At 31.1% G+C, this 23,496-nt stretch overlaps 1 protein-coding gene across 1 annotated transcript; it reads left to right on the forward strand.

Annotated features, from left to right (window-relative positions):
• Window positions 1-15,869: 15,869 nt before the first annotated feature.
• LOC149551394 (uncharacterized) lies at window positions 15,870-21,267 on the forward strand. Its single transcript, XM_089786904.1, has 3 exons — window positions 15,870-16,525; window positions 19,280-19,467; window positions 20,401-21,267. Exons 1-3 carry the CDS (start codon window positions 15,949-15,951, stop codon window positions 20,893-20,895), a joined length of 1,260 nt encoding a protein of 419 aa, XP_089643030.1. The 5' UTR covers window positions 15,870-15,948; the 3' UTR covers window positions 20,896-21,267.
• The last annotated feature ends 2,229 nt before the right edge of the window (window positions 21,268-23,496 follow it).

Consider the following 23,496-nt stretch of genomic DNA (forward strand, 5'->3'; position numbering starts at 1 on the left):
TAAGTGTTGTCATGACCAAAACCCTAGGTGACATGTCATCAACACATAAACAATTACAAGTGTCAAGGTACACATCAAAACACACTACACATCATAATGGCATGTCCCTACTCGCTTGTGAATTTAAATTTATTACACACATGCAAACTCACATTTACAAAATAAACATATCACAATGAGGCTTTTGAATCTTCCAAAGATTTGCCTTGGCTAAACTGTGTCCACATAAGTTTGGACCTTATTTCTCTGATAAAATTCCATGGTTCAATTGCCTGCACACTAAACTCAAACATCAGTAGCCCAATGAAAAATCATATAAAATTCATGTATAGGTACATGACAAATTTCATATTGAATAATTCACATTAACATACTCTATTTTCATAATCCACTTTTATTTTCTAATCATCTTCATATAAAGCATTTAGAACGTTAAATATCATGATCTACATATCAATATTAATATCTAATCAAATGATCCACTAACATTCTGAACCACATCATAATCCATTTCCTATCATAATGATGAAATGTTGAATCTATGCTACTAAATCAATCAACATGAAAATTAGTTTCAAATACATATCTTAGGTCAAAATCTCCTAAATGTAAACATCACAACTTAGTATACTTTGATTCAATTAGATATAGTCTGATTACTAATAGTATCTCATTATTAAATTTTGAGATAATACATTATAGGGCGTATCAATTATGTCAGGTAAACAAGTTGTTTTCTTAGTCACATAGTTTCAAAATCAATCATAGAATAAATCCATTTCATTTAATTGATCCATGAAATATACCCTCATGAATATCAACATATCCACCTAATATTACTTGCACAATAATTAACTCATTACATTACATCATTTCAAGTTCTATCGTTTAGACCCTTATCCAATTTTGATAATTTCTTCATCTATGACTATTAGTAATATTTATTAGAGTGAGTGTTGGTTCATCTTCCCATAATAACCATTTAATTCAATTATCCTAATAGGCCCTAGAATATCGTGAACCTATCAACATAGTTCCTAAGTTATGACATCTCGAGCCTCTATTCCATAGGTTCTTAACTTATCAACCTAATGCAATTCCAAATGCAAAACTTACCACAACAATGACTAAAATGCACATTAATCTCAATAAGATCTTAGATTCATTATTGATAAGGAAAATGCCAATCATGGCATACTTAGCTCTCAGAACCTTCTTACCATCACTCTATCTTAAGGTGTATGGTAATAGTATATAATTCACATTCTATACACGAAAGGTAGAAACATGAAATTTCATCTCCTTACCCTTCCGAGATCTAATCAAATTCATGTTATTAGGATTTATAATAGGGTACTAGGTAAGGGGCCTTATAGGTCCTATCATTTGACTTTACCAATATCAAGTGTTGCCTTCTTAAGTGTTAAGCCTTGGGATTTGTGTATGGTAATAACCCATTCAATTGATAGTGGAATTTTCCTATGGTTCCCCCATGTTATGGGTTGTCTTGGTATAGTTTTGAGGTTTGTTTCATCCCATGGTGGACCATTATAGTTGGCAAATGTTACATATAGATATGCTCAAAATACTGGTGCTTTTGAAATATTTTTCCAATGAATGATTTGTAATGATAATAAGTTTTTATTGTTGTTCTAAAGATAAAGTGTTGTTATGATTATGCACATCTATGGTTGTTTGTGTATGTTGTTCATTGATCTCGTTTGTGCTTACAATGTTGAGTGTAGTTGCATGCAAATGTAGTGGGACATTTTAGATACTTCATTCTCAATCTTGTGATGTGCCACTGTACCCAAGCTCTAACAATAGTCTTCATAAAAAAATGGTAGATGACAATATACCAACAACTATTGAAGACCTTCAAGTACACTTGAAAACATTACCAGACACTTGATCGACATAATTGATAATAATAGAATATCAAAACAAATACACAAAATGAGAGTTGAACAAATTGAAATTAGAGAGCATTGGATAACAAACATGTAAATATTCCTTAGAACACATAAATAACCTCATTAAAATAATATAATAACAAAAGAAATATTTTCTCTAAAGATAGAATGAATACATCTCTATGTCTATACCTCCTCTACATTGAAATAATAAATGCAAACCCTTTTTGTAGAAAGACCACCTCAAATTTGTATTTCTTTTAAATACTCTATCCATATATTTATAGGAAAAAGTTGAATGCATGAGAGGATTTATGCAAAACTTTTTGGACAGATTTTGAAAACTTTAAAAATAAAAAAATAAATTTATTTATTTATTATTCTATAGATTTAGGCATCTTATTATTGTTAATTTTAAATTTTAATATTCTATTTAATGAAAAATAATAATTTATATTGACAATTTTAATTATTAAAAAAAATCTACTCTTGTTTAAAGATATAGCATCAAGTCTTAGTGTAAATTTTTTTCGTAAGCAAATGCATACGAGTAAGGTTCTAACTAATAATGTTTTGTTTACAATCTCCAGTCTCCACACTTATTGACATTTCTTCTTCTTTGCTAGGTTCCTTTCTATACTTCTTCCTCTCTGCACACATCTTCTCCTCCTTTCTACCTCTTTGGACTTTAAAGCCATTTTTTGATATTGTACTTAATCTTTATTTCTAACTTATATATATATATATATATATATATCAATAAACAATCGAAGCCTAGATTAATTATTGTTATTTATTAGATATAATTATTTTAATTATATGTTAAGCGAAGGTAGGTACAAACCAAAGACCTCCCACATCAAAGGCTCGCAAGTTACACACACACACGCACACACATTCGTCTTTTGTTTTAAAAAATTATTTAAAAATAGATAACAAGTTTTTCCAAGTTTAGTGTAAAAATTAAAATAAAATATATATTTTTTCAATTAATACAAATCTAATTTATTTATTATTTTAGAGATTTAGGAATCTTATTATTATTTATTTCAGTTTTAATATTTTATTAATAAAAAAATGATTTCCATTAATGAAGCCGATAGGCTTATATGTGAGATTTTACAATACTTCAATCTTATTTTTATTTTTTTTTAATAAAAATGGAACTTTATTGTTAACTTTCCTTTCTTTTATTATTTGATTTCAACATTCTTAATTTTAATTGAAACAAGTTTCTAATTTTAACAATTTGACAATAGAAACAACCAAAAAAATCTCCAAAACATTGAAAGCTTCTAATTTTAATAGTTTGACAATAGAAACAACAATTTTTTTTCCCAAAATATTGAATTTATAACACCCTTTACTTTCAAAGGATTTGTTGGAAGCAATCATCTTGTTTTAATCATGAAAATTTTGTGAACAACTTTCAAATTTGAATGCTTTTCCACTTACCTCACGAAGAATTTGAATGTTGTTTCTTTTCTTGGAGAGCAAGCTTTTTATCAAGATGCAAGTATGCAAACTACAAAATAAGAATTTTCATTTGTTTATAGATAAATTAATTTGTTGTCTACATGAATTAAAATTTGTGTTTTCTATGTTTTGGTGGTCAAAATAAATTTGTGCTTAAAAATATTATTGGTTTCTCTGAAGAGATAGAATTTATCTACATATAAGCAAGTTGTTTTAATTTTAGATTAGTTCTTTAAATCTTCCTGGATTTGTGAATTTCTATTATTCTAGAATGATTATATGATCATCTCCACTCATCAATAAATTATTGTTGGTGTATTGAAAAGACTTTTATGTCGTGCTACAATGGTGTACTTATTAAAATTTCTTCTATTTTGCAGTGATGATGTTATGATCGATAGGATCACTTCTATTTTACCCTAGATTTTTTACTTATTTCATTGGTTCAATGTAGCGTTTATTTTTTTAGGCGGACAACTTGTAATGCGTTTAAACATTTTCCTTGTAGGTAGAGTTTTATCCTATATTTTAATGAGGCCAAATGACAATAGATCAATTCAACAATGACTTGATATAGAAAATTTATAAGTTAACATAAATGTCTATAATAGTTGTTACCTTAGAAAAATATGTATTTGGATGCGCCAATTTCACACAAGCGCAAAGAATGTTGAAACAAAATTGAACTTTATTTTCCATAAATCATTTTTCTAGAAAATTCCTATTATAATCTCTTAAAGTGTTTTAGATTCTATGTTATTGTAATAAAAAAATCATTACTTCAATCTATAGCTTATGCATTTTTTATATATACAAATTCAATATAAAATTATATTTTTCATTTTTTCATTTTAAAAAAATATAATTAGAATTTTTTAATTTTTCTTGATTTTTAAGTTTATTTGTAATAATTAGATATTATAAATTTTATATGTAATATGTCCAAAGTAATCAAATCTTATTTTCTCATTAGTATTTTTAAAAAAATTTTATCGATAAATGACCTAAGCCTTGTTATATTTTATTAATGAATTAAATATATGACAAGAGTTCCTCCATTCTGACGAGCACTAGTAGGAAAGAACGGAGAAAGAAAACCTCTAGTCTTGCCCAGGACAATAGTCCTATATTATACATTTATAAAAGGGGCATACCCCAGTTTCAATAAATCTTACATCTTTTCCCAATTTTTACATCAATATTACTTAGATATCTTTGTAATCAATTGGGTTTCTTTCAGCTAAGAACCTATTAATGAAACACCGCATAATAAAACAACAAGAAATGTTAGGGGTTAGTGAAAAAGTGTTTCATCTTAATTTTTAATTATTATTATTTTTAAATCTAGAGGGAGCAAATTCCAACAAAAGGTAGATACATGTGATATTTCAATGCACTAGTAAATGATGGTGAAAGTTGGGAAATCATTAAAAGGTACACAAGCATAAATTAATTGATTGATTTCAAAGATTTCCCACATTTAGTATGATTATTCAAAATACTACGCTAATTTCACGAATAGTGGAGGAATCAGAGAGACCAATCATGTAAACAACGATAGCCCAAGATTAGGCTCAAAACTAGATTGAACAATTGAACTGTATATTCATATTATCTTCATATACATTGTTTTAAGTATATACATTTCAAAATATACATGCTACTATTCGATATGAGATAAGGGCATCTTTGAAAATCTGCCCTTGTTATCAGCTAATCAAGATATAAACCTATTTTACCAACTGATAACCAAAATATGGATTCAATACTAATTATAGATACTATTTCCTTTACTATATGATTCATTTAACTATCAAAATAGCCCAGATACTACATTTGTCAAATATTTTTCTTAAATACTATGATTATCTCTGAAGCCTCCTACAGATTAATGGCATTTTACCTTGCAGAAATTCATAGGTTGTCCTTCCTTTTCTCGATCGGTAGTAATTTGGTAAGCAAAACTCCACATTTTCCAAATTGGTGAGGTTTGCATCTAGATGGATATATGCATTGAAGGCCCTAAGGTAATTTAAGAGCCAATTTGTACCCGAGTCTTCAATAATTCCTCTCCACTCGAGTAGGAAGTTTATACTTGCTTCCATTTTAGGCCACTCATTAAAAAACTATATGTTGTCTCTTATCACCAAACATGGTCATCTTGGGCTTCTTGCAAGTTCTGGACTATCCAACTCAAGCTCCATATAAGCCTCTAGGAGCGAGATTCGAAGCCTGACATCTATGTTGGCTACTGTAATTTCTAACCCTACTAGCCATCTAGGATCAAAGACATTATGGGTTAACCTAATAATATCCCATTTTTCCACCCCTGCCCTCGCTAAACATCCTACCTAGAGCCCTATAACATCATTGTTGGTCCTCCATGAGTAGTCATAGTTAAATGCCCCTTCTCCCAATGCTTCACTTACGACAACATAACTCACGCCATTAATAGGCTTGAACAATCGATTGCACCTTTCTTGCTTTATCAGACCACAAAAAGCCATAGTTCGGCTTTTGAAAACATGAAAGAGACATATGTTGGTGTCCATGGAGCTAGAATAATAGACCTCAAACTGAAAAATAAGATGGGGAGAGATTACCTTATTAGATATAAATAGCTGTGAATCAGAAAGATCTACATGCCAGAATTATGACAAAGGACGCCCAGATATGCATAGATTTTCCTCACAAAATCATAATGGCAAAGCTATGTAACACGAGTGAATGGTATGCATTAATACGATGTAGAGCCTAATTGATGTTTAATGATTACTAACGGGGGGGATACAATTATAATTAGATGTCTACTACTACGGGATGCATATATTTTAATTATACATTAATGAATTTTCTCGGTCTATTCCTTCATTAGCTAGTTTATCTGCAACCTTGTTGCCTTCTCTGTATATGTGCGAGAATCTTACTTCTTCGAATTTTTTTAATAGATTGATAATTGTTTCAAGTTTATTATTCAGTATCCAGTTTGGATTTTCTCCTTTTCTAAGGGCATTACTAATAATCTGAGAGTCCCCTTCAATCATGATCCTTTTAATATTTAGGCTAGTACATAGCTTAATTCCTTCTTCTACTGCTTCGAGTTCTGCTACGTTGTTAGTTGTTCTTCCCAATAATTTTGATCTCTTTGCTACCCAGTTTCCAGATTCATCCCTTATAATACATCCTATGCTTGCCTTGCCAGGATTTCCTCTTGAAGCCCCATCAAAATTCAATTTCTTCCATCCAGGTGGTGGGGGTTCCCACTTACATGTTTGCCTAGCTAGATTATTTTGCTTTTTATAATATAGAGTGGGATTAATTAGCAATGACCATGTTTTTTTGATCTCTGCATCCCATTTGGAAAATATTCCTTCTTCTTTGGGTCTCTTCCTTAGATCACTATTCATAACTTCTAGGATGGCTACTTCTAATTTTGCAAAGAAAGCTTGCTCATCTAGACTTTGGTTTTGAAAGATACATCGATTTCTTTCTTTCCATATTTCCCATGCTACAATTGCTGGGGAAATATTCCACAATCTTCCATATACATTATTTGATGTATCTTTAGGCCAACCCAAGAGATGGTCTAACCATTTACCTGCCAAAAGGGTGGGCCATTTCAGTTTGCATTGGATCCACCTCCAGCATTCCTGAGAAAATTTACATTCATACAGGAGATGCTATGCATTTCTTCATTATCTTTGCATAATATGCATCTTGTCAGTCCTTCAATTCCCATTTTCTTAATTCTATCTATAGTTAGAATTCTCTTTTGCATGGCGGCCCATAAGAAGATCCCAGCTTTGGGAACTCCTGCTGGGTCCCAACATAGATTTAGAAGAAGTATGTTGACTTCCCATCTTTGGGAATTTGTAATCATTTTGTAGCCTTCTTTGACTTTGTAAATTCCGTCTTTAGAGGCTACCCAAATTAGTTTGTCTTCCCTATTTTTGACAAAGATCGGTCAACTTTTTAAGATGTTTTCCAAATTTTCTTTATCCGTTTGATTTAGCCCACAATTAGCAAATATTTTCCATTTCTATATCTTGCCTTATTCAGATTCAGATTCCTCTATGTATTTTTCTACTTTGGTTTCCCATGTTTCCTTGAGGAGAGAAATTGCTTCAGGGTTAATGTTAGAATAGATAAGAGGGAATATCTGTTCCAAGAGTCTTCCCAAAATAAAGCTTTATCACCTTTCCCTATGTCCCATGTAAGATATTTTGAGATCAAGTTTCAGCTTTGGATTAGGAAGTTGCAACCCCCAGAACCTTTGGGAGGTTCTTTTATTCTGAATAACGATGTGCTATCTGAGGGGTTGAGATATTTGTTGAAGATGATTCTAGCCCATTTCCTATCCCTTTCATGATACAGTCTCTAGACTTGTTTGGCTCCTAGTGCTTCGTTTTGCCATTCTAGATTCTAGATTCCTAGACCCCCATTTTCTTTAGGTTTGCAAATGTTGCTCCAGCTGATTAAGGTTGCTTTTTTCTTGTCCTCTAATTCATTCTAGAAAAAATCATGAAGTTTCTTTTCCATTTTGAGGTTGATGTTGTTGGGTAATTGTGAGTAGGAGAGTTGATAGGTTGGAATAGCTAATAAAACAACCTTGATTTTTGTAGTTTTCTCGGCCTTGGTCAGCCATTTTCCTTTCCATGATTCCAATTGATTATCTATTTTACTGAGAGTTTGTTCCCATCTGAGATTAGTTTTATTACCTTTATCCAGGTACATTCCTGGATACTTAAATGGTAGGGTCCCTTTTTTGAACCCAAACTTATTACAAATTTGATCCTCTAGTTCTTTGGAAGTGTTTAAGAAAAATATTTATGATTTCTCAACATTAATGACTTGCCCCAAAGCCTTGGTATATGTTTCTAAGATATGCTTCATTTGATCTGCCTCTTCCAAAGTACATATTCCTACTAGAATAGTATCATTAGCAAATTGTTGATAAGTTGTATTTCTACATCTTTAGTTAATCTAACTCCTTTGATTTTGTTTTCTATTTGCACTGCTTTTATTGCCCTTCCAAATTTTTTTTCCATAATGATGAATAAGAATGGTGAGATTGGGTCACCTTGTCTAATGCCTCTAGAGTTATCGAAGAACCCTTTCGAGATACCATTGATTAGAAGTGAAAATTTAGGAGTAGATATACATTGAAAGATGATATTTATCCATTATTTCGAGAAGTCAAATGCTTCCAAGGTGTTACATAAAAATCTCCAGTCCACTTTATCATATGCTTTTTGAATATCAAGTTTAAGAAACATGTAGGCTTCGTTATTTTTATTTGCAGAGTGTATGGTTTCTTGGATAATAGATATTCAATCTAGTATAGATCTTCCTGGGACAAAGCCAGTTTGTTCTTCCGATATAATCTTTGGGAGAAATATTTTAAGGCGGTTTGCCAAGATTTTTAAGAAAATTTTATAAATAGTGTTGCATAGGGAAATTGGTCTAAAATCCCCAGGTGCTACATTTCATTTTTTTTGGGAATAAGAGTTAAAAATGTATGATTGATTTCTATTAGTATTGACCCACCATTCTAAGTAGCTTCTAGAGCTTTCCATAATTATTCTCGTATTATGTCCCAGCACTGTTGGCAGAAGAAAGCTTGGAAGCCATTAGGTCTAGGTGATTTGTTTGGATTAGTATTAAAGAGCACAACTTTAACTTCTTGAAGAGTGAAAGGTTTGTTTAAGATTTTATTATCCTCTTCCATTATTAGCTTAGGAATATACTTTAACATGTTTTCTTGAGAAATTTTATTTGATGAGTCATAATTGTTAAGAGTCTCCTTGTAATATTGGACAAAGATATCTGCTATCTTTTCTGGGTTTTCAATTTGCTCCCCCTTTGGATTCTTTATTTTGGATATATTAATATGGTTTCTATTTAAAATAGTACTATTATAAAAGAGTTTTGTATTACGATCTCCTTCTTGTAGCCATTTTTCCTTGGATTTTTATCTCCAGAATATTTCTTCTTTGGTTAATATCTCTTCTTGTTTTAATAAGTATTCTTTTTCTAGTTGTTAAGCTTCATTATTCATACATTTCATAATGATTTCTTTGTTAAGGTTACTAATTTTTTCTTCAATATCTAGTTTTTCTTTAAAAATATTTTTGAAATGAGTTTTGTTCCATTTTAAGATTTTTTCTTTCACACTTTTTAATTTAGATACAAAGCAATACATTTTGGATCCCTCAAACTGTTCCTCTTGCCACCATCCTTTTATCTACTCCATAAAAGTTTTATCCATGAACCATATTTTCTCACATTTGAAGGGGTTTCTGCTTGGTTCTTACTGCTCTTTGATTTCCAATTTCACTGGGAAGTGATCTGAATCTGCCATTGGAAGTATTTATGCACTTATTGTACTGTCCATTGAACTGAACTCACATTTTATAAGGAATCTATACAAACATTTTGTTATAAAATAAAATCCTTTCCTTCTATTATTCCATGTAAATACTCCATTTTTGGTGGGGATATCAATGAGAGAATCCTTTTGGATCCAATTTTAAAAATCTCCCATGGCTCTGGATACTGTAGTACTTCCTCCAAATTTTTCCTCATTTAATACTATGTTGAAATCTCCCCCTAGGATGAAAGTCTCTTGGGGTTTAGAGTTAATAAAAGTACTGATGTCATTCCAAACTGCTACTTTATCTATTGACTGGAGAGGTCCATAAACATTTATTAGGATTGGCTGCAAATTTGTTTTATTACTAATAGCTCTGCATCCCATCTAGTTAGTTTTGGTGGTTAATATTTCAATACTGGTTTGCCGTGGATTCCATATAACCCCAAGCCCTCCTGATGCACCCTAAGATTGATAGAATTCTAACTTCCATTTCCCCAATTTTTGACTCATTTTTATTCCTTCATCTTTATTTAACTTAGTTTCTTATATTAACGTTATATCAACATCAAACAATGTGAGATTGTGCTTTAGTAAGCGCTTCTTGCTAGTAGCATTTAGGCCCCTAGCATTCTAGGTTGTGATTCTCATTGTTCCTTGGGAAGGCTCTTCCCCTTCCCATTTTGTAGAATATCAAGAATCTTAGTTTGTTCCTTTACCTACCTTGCTACCTCTCTGAGTTCTTTCAGTGATTTCCTTCCTCATTTCTGTTTTAACTTTCCACAATTTAGAGTTTTCATTCCTTCCTGATTCACTAAGATGCCTATTCTTTCCAAGTTTTGGTTATTTATTACTTTTTCTGCTATCTCTGAATCCTATATTTCTTGTTTATCTTCTGTAACAATTTCTTTGATAATCAGTTTATTAATATGATATTCCTTACTTACTAGATCTTGATCTTTTTCCATTTCTCTGTCCTCTTTGTTATTCTTCTCCTCAATAGGATTGTCCTCTGATTCATTCCACATGATTTGCTCTTTAGTTAATATATTTGTCCATTCTGTGGGTGGTTCTCTTTTTTCTGATTTTGGTTCCAATACTTCTTTATTTAGTGCAAACATATTCTTTCCATCATTGGGATTTTGCCAAAATTTATAACTTTTCTTTTTTCCTTTTTTCCTAATGGTTATGTTGCTCCACTGTGTTGAACCTGTCGGTGGGATAATAGCCTCTTGTACTGTGTTTTCTTTTTGATACTATTCTCCTTGTAAACTTTCAGATGTCTTCTCCCTTCCTTTAACTGCTCTTAATTCTATGTTTTCTTCTTGCTTTCTAGCTTGATCTTTCCTTAGATCCTCTTTCTGCTTTTTAATTGATGGTTCCCCTATTTCTGTAATTACTGTTCTTTTCCCTTTATGTTCCTTATGAACTTCTTCTGCCAATAAGCTTTGATCAATTAGATCATTTTGAATCAATAGGATTTTACGGGATAACTTATTTAACTTTTTGATATTGAGTTCGATTTCTTCTATTGTTTCTTTTTCTGCGTGACAATCCCTACATTTTTTGAATTTATTGAGAGAATGTTGGTAGCTTATATTGTCCATCCCGTCTTTCCCCATTGAACCATCTAAATCCATTTCCACTTGTTTTCCTACTTTACCATTGTTTTCCTACTTTACCATTTTCAAGATTTCCATCTTCATTTCTTTTGATCTCTTCTTCTCCTCTCTGGCCTTCTCTGTTATTCTTTGGTACTCCATTTATCTCTTCTTCCTGCATTTTCTTTTCCCTTTTGTTCTTTCTTGAACTTATGTTGTCCTTAATGTTGTTTTTGATATGTGATTTAGTTAAGTTTGGGTTCTTAATTTTATTTATGGTTCCTGAATATTCTTTAAATGATAAATTGTAAATTGATCTTTTAGTGATGATCTTTCTGCTGATTGCATTGTTCAGATCTGATTTTACCAATATTCTTATTACGTTTGATTTGTCTGTATTATCTTCAAAACCTATCAAAGATCCTATTGATTCACCAATTTTCTTTATGATGTTACTTTCCATTAATTCTGATGGAATTTCTGAACTTTCCATCCATTTGATTACTTTTATATTTTTAATGTGGTTTTTATTAAAGTTTGACTTCCAAGCTAAAAAATTAATATGATGTCCTTTGTAGAATAGGTTATTGGATTTTAGAAATTCTTCTTTATCTTTAGGGTTCTAACATAGAACAAACCAAATTTTATCTGCAAATAGGGTTAGATTACTTGCTTGCTCCATTTTTTGGAAATGATGTGTGCCAACTTGTTTCTTTTATTCAGTGACCTGTTCCAATACATGTATATGCCTTTTTCTTCAAAATCCTTCCATCTTCCTTCGTTGTGTAGATTGCTGATTATTATTTCTTTGTTGTCTTGGTTCTTGATTGGAATTCTCTATTTAGGGTTTTTGATTTCTTCTTGATTTGTCGTTACCTGTTGATTCTTTCGATGTGATGGAATGTAATTTTTTTCCCTTGGTAGGGTAATTCCTGCCGAGGTTTGAAACCATGAGTAATCTTCCATGAATCGGTAGACCCCTTTGCTTTGGGCATGCTCTCTGATGTAGGCCCTAATGGAATGTGATTAGCTTCTAATATTATTTTCGGCTTCTCTACTTGCTTAATCTGGGTCAGAGTTGTACCTTTCTTTGGACAAGGGTTTCGCTCTAGCAGTAAAGCATACTTTGTTTTCCAAAAGAAATCCTTTTGGAATTGTAGTTTTTCTGAGATTTCTTTTTCTAAAGATTGTGGTCGATTCTTTCTTTTTGCACAATGTGCTTCCCTTTTTCATCTCCGTAGTTTTTCTTTTCAAGAATTTCCACCTGTCGTTGTTTGTGTTGCCTGACCAGATATTCAAATTTGTTGGTTCTTGTATTTTTCTTGTTTTCTTGCCCTCTGCTTGGAGATGACAGGGCTTCGAATTGATTACTAGTCTTCAAAAGAGTATGCGATTTCTTCTGCTGGGTCACGAATTGGTTAGGTTTGTGATGATTAGGTGCTGCGTAGGTTTTAATTTTTTTTGCCATATTCGCAGAGCAGAGCTATTATTGGAATTTTTGTGGTTTTATTAATATATTTTGTCATTAGTATTAATAGTAAATATTTTCAAGAAAAATAGTTTATATTTGAATTTATATTTTTTAATCAATATTACAATACAATATTTTTTATTTATATTTTTTTTATCAATATTACAAGATCACATTTTTTTAAAGAATTGAATTTAAAATAATAAATTTTGAAAGACACAAAAGTTTTAAAGATTTATTAAAAGAAGAAATGAAAATTCACATAAGTAAAAGTTGTCATTTAAAAATCACATCAAATATTTAAATAATAGTGTGAGACTTGTAAATTAGTAGAATATAAGATATTGTAGCTTTATTTATATTTTGTATGTATGATTTCAATTTATGATCTTCCATTTGTCATTGGAGAGCTTTATCATTGTGTTAAGACATGTAATGCATTACTAATATTTAAAATGGTGGATAAAGAGTCACAAACATTTTACAAAAAGATTAAATATAAACATTATATTTCTCTTTACTCATAAAAATATTTGTTTTCAAATTTTTTATTTTCTTTCCCACTATACAACCCTTTGATTACTAACCTTGCATTATATTTTTGCATGTCTGTCATCTTTCACTCAACAAGTCAACAAGTCACAAACTTGTACTAATGTTGAAAGCATAAATCATATCAAAATTGTAGTAGTTCACATACGGTAATATTTTATTTTGTGATGATAATTGCGTGTACACACACACACACACACACACACACATACATACATATATATATATATATATATATATATATATATATATATATATATATATATATATATATATATATATATATATATATATATACATATATATATATATATACATATATATGTATATATACATATATATGTATATATACATATATATGTATAAATGAGTTAGTTCTTTGTAGTTGAACAATTTTTGACAATATTGTATAACAAAAATCCACCAAAAATTATTATTGCTCATAAAAACTTATAACTATATCATAAAAAATTGGTGCTATGTTAAAAATCAACAATCCTATCAACTAATTGTTGCATGCACAAATGCATGTGACTACTAGTTATTATTTTTAATAAAAAGTAAATAACAAAATCTTTTAAATTTTATTGTCAAAAGAAATTAAAATTGTATTATTGTATATATTTTATTTAGTATTATAGAAATTTAAGAATATAATTATTATTAATTTTTATGTAACTATTATTAATTAATTAAATAGATGATATTTGTATTATTATAAAATTTTTTGAGAAAATATTTATTTAATTTTTAATATAAAAAATAATCTTAAATTTAGTATAGAAACACATATTATTGTAATTTTTTTAATGTAAAAATATTATCATTATATTTATAGTTTTCTATTTTATTTACTTAAGGATATTATCATTTTTCAAGTTTAAAAAAAGAAGATTTTTTGTAATGATTATTTCTTATTGTTAAAGAACAATTATTTTGTTATATTACCATTTTATTGGAGTTTTTATAATTTTTTCAATTAATATTATTTTATTTTATTTTATCAAAAAATATTTGTATACTATCATTTTATTTATACTTTTAATTTATTTTGTGAATACATATATTTTTTAATTATAATTTTACCATCTTAGAAATGTTATATTGTTTAATAAAAAATCAATTTCTATTGATTATAATTTATTTATATTTTTTCACTAATATTTTTGTTTTTTCCTAGATTTTATAATTAATAAAAAATATGATAAATAATTAAGCAAGAGTTGGGTTTGAATCTATTCAAGATTAACACATAATAATAATAATAATAAATCTAAGTAATCATTATAAAACTCAATGAAATATAGATACAAATATTTTTGGGTTTTTATTGTGAAAATATCAAATAAAATTAAAAATATTTTTTAAAATAATCAATGATTAATTTACTTAATAAAAAAATAGATAACAAGATTTTTTTAAATTTTATTGTCAAAAAATCAATTAAAATTAGAAATATATAATTGAACATCATTTTCTTGTGGTTTTCTAAATGTTGCTTTGTGGATTGTTAAGTAGTTTAATAACTATTTTAAAGGTCTCACTCAACTAAATTAGTGATGATACACATTGTCTAAATCACAAAGAAACTAAATGCTAGTCTATGATCCTATGATCCTATGGCATAGAAACAAAACATTCACATCAGTTGAATTTTGAGCACATAAGCTATCTTTTGTTGAATGGATACAATTGAGTTATGTAAATATTAACATCCTTGTTCTTATTACTATGTTGAGTGAGGGTTCATTTCTATCAAAAATCTCAACTAAACTAGAGTAGTGAGATTCAAATAATCTAAAATCACGATGAAATTTAACATTAACCAGTTTTACCTCAAATATCTAAGCTATTGTCTTATGGATGAAAGTCACCATAATATTTCTCAACAAATATTGTCAAAATCACTTTCTACAAATATCAAATATATTTTAGTCTTTAATTATATATGATGTTTTGATAAATAATTCATAAGTTCAAAAAAAATTGGTTGTCACATTATTTTTCAAGTACATGATCATTCCATCAAATCTTGTAGAGTCTCATCCCTTAATAATAATAGACTCTTGTTGCAAAAAAGATTTAACCCTTTCATAAATTTATTAAGAACTAATCAACTTCATTAATAAATAATATTTTAAAAATACAATTTTTTTTATATATTTAAAAATAAATACATGATATTTAAACTATTTTTACTATGTACGAAATGACCATAAATACTATTCTGAAATTAAGTTGGACTTTGAATTTGGAGCACTAAAAATTCACAGTTCCAATTAATTATGTAACAATTGTTACCTCAGAAAAATAACAGATCAAATCATCTCGTGAAACTCTTCCGTTCTATAAAAATACATCCTGAATCTGCTCGTACACGTTATAGAAAATAGAGATAAAATAAAGCTCTAGAACCACTATTCCGGAATATACATACGATTCCAAAAACTCATTGTACATATTCGAGAGGCAAATCTACAAGAAAAGAAGGGAAAAGATTGGCATCACGCTTTATGTTGTGCTTATTGCTGAAGAGAATCGAAAGAAGTGAGCTTTCGTTTTCTGATGTCGTGGCTGGTTCGATCCCTCGCTGCTCCATTTCAAGAGCAAAACGAGCAGAGTCGCAGCGATGGGGACGACGCACGCGAGCTTAAAGAAGAAAACCCTACATCTACAGGCAGCGGAGTGAAGGAAGATCTTTCAGAGTTAACAAATACCCTCAAACGCCAATTCTGGGGCGTCGCCCACTTCATAGCGCCGCCTCCCTCCGTCAAAGTCCCTGAAAACCCTTCACCCGAAGACAATGATGCCCCTGATCGGTTTCAAACCGATATCTCTGGGAGATTCAAGACGGGCTTCTCGCGTATCTCCTCTGTCATACAGAGCCTCGCAACAGATCAAGATGAATCTCGATTTGAATCAGAGAATAAAATTAGTGGGTCTCCCAGGTCTGTGAATTTTTCTATCAGTGAAATTTCTAGGCTTGCGTCGAGCTTTCTGAGTTCGAATTTGGGGAACTTGAACGAGGAGGGTGAAGATAGGCTTGTGGGTTTGACCGAAGAAGTTCTCAGCTTTGTAGCTGATGTGGCGCAGCATCCCGGAACTTGGTTGGATTTTCCCCTGGACAGAGAAGATGGAAATGGTAAGTTTGTTTATGAAATATTTGGAAAGTTATCTGAATTATTTGTGAAGAACGGGTAAATTGTGTCGATTCCTATTTCGAAAAAAGAAAAAATGTAGATTGCCCCTTCTTAATAGACGGCAAGGATACATATACCTTTCGTTTGATGCCAAACTGAGAGCTATCGGCACTCTAGATTGTATACCCAGAATGTTACTCCATACCACATTGTAATATGTCTTCCAGTTTCTGACTCTGGGGTTATGCAACAGGTATTTTATGCTGGAATGTCTTATTTGAATTTGACCTCTTTCAATTAAATAAGATATTCGAGACCTTCTAGGGTTAGACGTCACAGCCCCGGTCTATCTATTTTGTCAAGTTAGAGAAGACCCGCACCTGGTCTTGTCTAATTGGGTGTTCGGCTTCCCACATTGGATGTCATATGTAACTCAGTGCTACAAGTCTTCTGTGAGTAATTTGAACCCGGCCTCTAACAGGCTTTGAGTGCTCAACCTTACCTCAGGTCTGGTAAGCCTTTGGCTGTGTATAAGGGGCTTGCTCTCGCTTTAGTCGGTTGTGCCGTTGTCACTGATTGTCTTACCTTTCCTTTGGGCAGATAGATTGCAAACTTGTGCTAGTAAATATGAAATGGACTTTTTGTTTTTTGATAAATTGTCTCCTGTTTAGCCACGGCGAGTTCACACCTTGTCTGGCTTAGATGCCATAACCAGGGTCTAAATTCACGGAGGACTTGCACCTGCCCTTGTTCATGATATTTGCAGCAATCCCAATTTGATCCCATATTTTGCTCGATGCTTCATATTAATAACTTTCGTAGATCCGAACTGCCCCATTGATTAATGATTGATTGCTAAGATGGATGGGAATGGCTTGATTAACTGCAAGCTTTACTAAAGCTTAAAAACTTGAAGAATATAAATCTGAACTGTGTATAAATGTGAAGCATGAAAGTCCTTTATTTACACAAGATGGTTTTATACACTCATCGGTCTACTTTCCTTACATTATTGAACTTGCGTATTGTTTGTTCGGGCTGTTTCATTTTGGAAAATGAAAGCTTAGAAGCTTCAGTTGTTTTAATTCAAATCTCCAAAAGTGCTGTAGCATAAATTTACAAACTTAGATTGATTTTTTTATGATGTCAAATGGGAACATAGTGCATAATTTGCAAACTTAGATTGAATAACTTCAATGATACCAAATTAGAATAAGGTCCTCGTTGGACTATGGTAATCTATTGCATTGGTTTTAATTAATTATCTAGATTTTCAGACTGTATTTCATTAAATTCCCTAGCTCATACATTTATTATATTTGCCAATTCAATCAATTTTGAAGTTTGAATATGTACATGCATCCTATGGACAAGTTGTTCATGATATGAAATGTTGCCTTGCGAGTACAACAAAACTCGGCATTAAATACCTGATGAGGTTTGGTGCATGCATCAACTAATAAGTGAATTTGATGCTTTCTTAGACTTATCCTGTGTGCTGGGTCAAAATTGCCACTCCTTTTTAGTATTGTGTATTATTTTGGCGCTCATTTATGTTATTTGCTTCAATTTCTAGCCTTTCTTTTGGTACCAGGAACGTTTTTGTCCAGCTAGACACATCTGACACACAGGGAAATACTTCTTTCAAGGCCCCCATCTCCAAGACTTATTTCGCAAATGTTTACCTGTTCCTTGTATCAGCTACATGTCTGATTGCATTTAGTGGCTGGATCTTGTTATACAATTTTATTGCTCAGGATACATGAAAGGTTGGGGGCCCTTTATCCTGTACATAATTGCATTTTGGCCAGCATCATCATGAGCAAGGTATCAGAGTGGATTTGGCCCAAAGGTTTCTTTGGGGGAATTTGAACAAGGTCTTTGTTGCAGCCATTGTTCTTCCCTACCAATTAGTCTCGCCCATGAGACGTTGGATCTTGTTACACAATTGGTATTTGGCTAGTCAGGTTTTACCACACACAGCAATGTCTGAGTTGATTTACTTTACTGTTTTCTTGCACACATGAATGGTTTGGATGCACTTGCCTTTTAAGTTCATCCTATCCTGTTTCGTATGTATTATTTGTTTCTGCATACTTGTCTTTTGAATGTGATTGCTATCTAATTTATGGTCTATTTTGTTGATGATATGGTTCTCCTAGAACTTTGTATAAGGTTGGTTGATTGAAGTTTCCAATGTTATAGAAGTGGTGTTGAGGCTGACCAACTAGTATACTGTATACAGAGCTTATTGCTAATTTCACCATTATTTATATCAACTTGATGCCTTCAAATGACTTGCAATTTGATATGAAGAAACTACGTTAATTACTTAAAGAAATTGATCTTTTCTTTAGGTAAAACTAAGTGACGTTTAAATGAAATTAGCATAAATTGTCATTTATTAATAGGAACGGAAATAAGCAGAAGTAGCAGTTGGAAACACAAGACCTAAAGAAATATTTTATGTTTCTAAAGCAGTCAAATTTGTTGGTTGTCGAGCGATATTGAGAAAATTATTGTGTTTACATTAGCTTACTAAGATTTCATGAGAATGGGCTTGAAAAATCAAATAACATATGTTGCTGAAGTATTAAACTTTTATGTTGCATAGCTCCTTTTTACATTCTAAATTAATTCAGTATTTAGAAGAACTGTGTGAACCTGAAGATGTGGATGATCTCTCCACTCTTTCTTGTCATTGCCTGTATTCTATTATTTGTATGTGGCCGCTGAAGCTGATCTTCTGTATGCAGATTTTGATATGTCTGATGTTCAGCAGGAGCATGCTCTTGGTGTTGAACGTCGGGTCCCAAGTTTAGCTGGTCTAAGGATTGAACTTTGCCCAGGTTATATGAATGAAAATCGATTCTGGATGATATATTTTGTCCTTATCCACCCTCGACTTAGCAAGGAAGACACACTTCTCCTTTCAACGCCCCCAGTAAGTACTTTTCATATTTATTATTATTAATATTGTTTTGATCACAAAGTTTCTTACACAAGCAGTCCCATATGTTTGTTAATGGTTCTGTTTGATTTTCCAAGGCATATATTCTGATATTTCCTACAGTTCATAGGAATGTTCGAACTTAATAGGTTCCTGTAGGAGCACAATTCAGCTAAGGAAATGTGTTATAGAGAAATTGGTTTAATTTTAGCATGCTCATAAACTGTAAACCAACCATGGCTAAATTTTGTCTCCCAACTCCTTTTGTACAATGATGATTATTTGTTGAAAACTATTTGATGATGGGATCTAATATCATATGATATATTTGCAAACTACAGAAATGAGAAGGAAAATTGCTCTGAATGATAAATTAGGAAAGCTGTAATTTTTATTCGTGTTTTCTTGAGAAAAACAAGCAATAATTTTGAGGATATGTATACAACTGGAACAGCTGATAGAAAATCTGTTTGTTTCTTCTGGAATGGAAGTGGAATTAACTTTTTTTTGCTTTTACTTAGAATCCAACTCTCATAATATGATTTTCTGAGCCTCAATATTTACCAAAGTACGGGAATTAAATGCTTTCAAAAGCATGGATGCAAGTAGGTTATGCCAACTTTACCGTCACGATTTGCATTTCATATTTCAGTCCTTAAATGTTTCCTCTCAATCCTGTCCTGATGGTGGATTGTAGTTTGTCATCCAAAATGTTAACAGCAAAAAATCTCTTACACAATCATAAATCCAGAAGCAAGCAAGAATACCTATATGGAGTGTAGAAATCTGCTAACACTAACCATATGCTTTTTGTGTTTCCAATGCCTGCCCAACTAACTTTGGCCGTTCAGCAAGTAGATTTTATATTCTTAGTAGATGAAAAACTATTAACTGGACCATTTAATGCTTATATCTTGAGCTCCCCAGATATTGGAGGCCAGAGCTTTGCTCTCACGGGAATTTCAGAGGAGGAGTATGGCTGAATCAAGTAATTTTGAAAGAGGTTTGGGTGCCGCAGAAGGAACAAGTCCCCTGGTTCCTCAAAAGCTGGAAAATGAGCACTTGTTACCGATTACAAACAACCATGAAAAGACAGAAGTCATCGAGTCTGTATCACCTGCAATGACAACATCAGTAACTTCTAATAACGCCGAGGGAGATCACCAACTGTCTAGTATGAGAGAAACATCTAGTCAAACAATTCCAACTGAGGAGATATCTGTTCAGAATAAAGATGTGGTGACAATTCCTTCAAATCAGTCGGATCTGAAGCGTGATGATGAAGATCAAGAGGTAGAAGACTGGTTGCAAGAAGAATCAGATGGACATGAAGCACCTACAAGCAATGCCAAACATTTAGGGAACGAGGAAGATGTTTCTTTTAGTGATCTAGAAGATGATGATGATGATGCAATTGAGTAAACAGCTTCTCAGAGTGTATCATGCATCGGAGTATTCATCAGAATACAAAAGATGATTAATTCAGCTCAATAGAGGTCTTTGTGATTAGCACTGTGCTAGTTGAAATGCAGTCAATGCAAATAAATAGGAATTTCGAATTGTACATTCAATTAAATGTCAAATTCCTTCAAGTTGTCATAGGTGTTCAGTTGGATAGCCGACAAAGATGACAACACAAGACAGTACTTGCTGTTAAGGACAAAAAATGTGTTGGATACTTAGTGTGCAGAGTTTTTGTTGGCTGTTTTCTTTTCGCTTTTATTAAACAATGTATATAGTGGTTACCGATATTGTATTACCACATTGTTAATCAAATGTTAATATTTTAAGCCATTTGTCCTTACAGTGAGCTCCTTTTTGTATTTTGCAAAAGTATGTCGAGTGATCGAGAGATTAATTGCTAAAACTGGATTCTAAGTCGAGCTTGGCAATTTCTGGCCCAACAAAAGTACACCGTATTTAGCAATATAAAAATCTCATTACGTTGAATTAATTGCATCATATCTATTGGGGAGAATTTTAATTAGAGGAATAAAAAAAATAATGCACGGTCTTTACATAATAAGATTTTCCTATTGTGTTAATACCATTCCAGTTACAGGGTTATATAAAACTATTAAATTGATGGCGATCTTCTTTGTGATATATAGCTCAGGTATCTTAAATATATTTAAGACTGCCAAGAGATAAATTTTGAGGTAACAATGCTGGATTTGTCACATTGGTCTGATAGTTGCCTCAGACTGATCTCTCCGCGATATTCATATAGATATATTTAAGATATGCAAGCTGTGCCATCATGACATTCTAATTCACTTTATGTTCTCCAATATGAAAATTTTAAATTAGATGAAAATAAGTATTTAAACAATGATCACTATGTTTAAAAGTCATCAATATTGTTGATAGATTTCCTTAAAGCGGTGGATTATGAAAGCAGTTTTACCTATTTAAGAAGTATTTCCGGAGGAATATTTTAGTCCTTGATATTTGAATGGGAATACGCGATGAAAAATATAATACAAGCATACGATATAAATAGAAATGGATGAATGTTTTCCAGCTAATAATATAAGCTATATAAATGGACTTGGTGCTGTTGTATTGAGTTCATATAATGGTTAAACAATTTCATAGGTGAATCAACGGGTTATAGGTAAGCCTTGGTTACTGGCTTTCGCCAATTAGTTGGAAGCCCCACCTACGGCAAAAAAATATAACATACTTAAACATATTAATTTCTAATGTTTTTTCTCATGTTTTAGTTGTAATTTGACATACAATTAATTACTTTTTTTTTATACAATTTATTTCTGCTAAGATTGTGCAAATTATCATTTATGATGAAAATATTAATATTATTATTAAATTTATCCAAATAATTATTAGTCTAATGTATTATTGTTAGATTATTATCAAATTACTTAATGAAGTTGGGAAGAAAATAAAGATTGAGAACTCTTCTATATTGTTGTGCTATATATGATTGATCAACTTTATCTCACAAATTATTAGATTTAATTAATTATTATTTAAGTTATTAATAAAATCTAAAAGACTAACTCCATACAAATAAAAAGTACTAAAAATTTATGATAATACTTTACCTTTATTTACGTACAAGAAACTCAATATGTAAAAGGATATTTAGTCATGTTTCAAACTTATTTATTAAATTGTTACCAAATTACTTGATGAAGTTCAGAAGAAAATAAATATTGACAAATCTTTAGTCCTATATTGTTGTGCGACATATGATTGATCAATTTTATCTTACAAATTATTAGATTTAGTAAATTATTAGTAAGTTATTAATGAAGTTTAAAAGACTAGCTCTATATAAATAAAAAGTACTAAAAACTAATGATAACAATTTAGTTTTATTTGCATACGAGAAGTCAATATATGAAATGTTATATAGACATGTTTCAAACTTATCTTGTTTTTTTTTCTTTAGCTACAAATTAAAGGATATGGACCTCTTGCCTTTTATGTTAACTCTCATCAAAGATTAGATTACCATTTTTATAATTGCAATCACATTGTGATTATAGAAAGTAGTTTTTGCCAAAGGATGCCTGGGAACCTATTATATAGAGCATTCATGTACATATTGCAATGGATCATAGATAGTGTGCACCAAAAGCAAAAACATAGAATAAAGAGGAAACAATATTTAGGAAGCCATCTCATAACCATGTTATAGTATTGTAATGATGTAATCCAAAACTATGTCACAAGTTCATTAGATAACTCCTAATTCACATTCATCGGGGAATAAAGAGAACACAATCCAAAAATGTGTACATAATACATCTCCACATGAAGAAATGCCTAAATAAGAATATTGGAATACAAGACTTTAATTCCTTTAAATTAGTTCTCTTCGTCGCCAAATGGTACAAGATACAACTTAATCAAAATGATCATGATGGAACTGTTATTAAAAATGACAATGGATTTCCAATTGTTAATACAAGGTTGTTTGAGCCAGTTGGACATGAGCTCTATGTTCTTCCAAGCTCTGTGTGTGAGTGTGTGACTTTTTCTTTCATTTTTTAG

This window comes from Cupressus sempervirens, chromosome 6, assembly GCF_028749045.1.
Source record: "Cupressus sempervirens isolate cs-2001-9-10 chromosome 6, ASM2874904v1, whole genome shotgun sequence".
Taxonomy (NCBI): domain Eukaryota; kingdom Viridiplantae; phylum Streptophyta; class Pinopsida; order Cupressales; family Cupressaceae; genus Cupressus; species Cupressus sempervirens.

Excerpts from the sequence above, each read along its gene's own strand:
- LOC149551394 (XM_089786904.1), top strand. The coding sequence starts at position 15,949 with ATGTCGTGGCTGGTTCGATCCCTCGCTGCTCCATTTCAAGAGCAAAAC. Across the intron at positions 16,526-19,279 it reads GGACAGAGAAGATGGAAATG|ATTTTGATATGTCTGATGTT; the intron begins GTAAGTTTGTTT and ends TTCTGTATGCAG. Across the intron at positions 19,468-20,400 it reads TTCTCCTTTCAACGCCCCCA|ATATTGGAGGCCAGAGCTTT; the intron begins GTAAGTACTTTT and ends TGAGCTCCCCAG.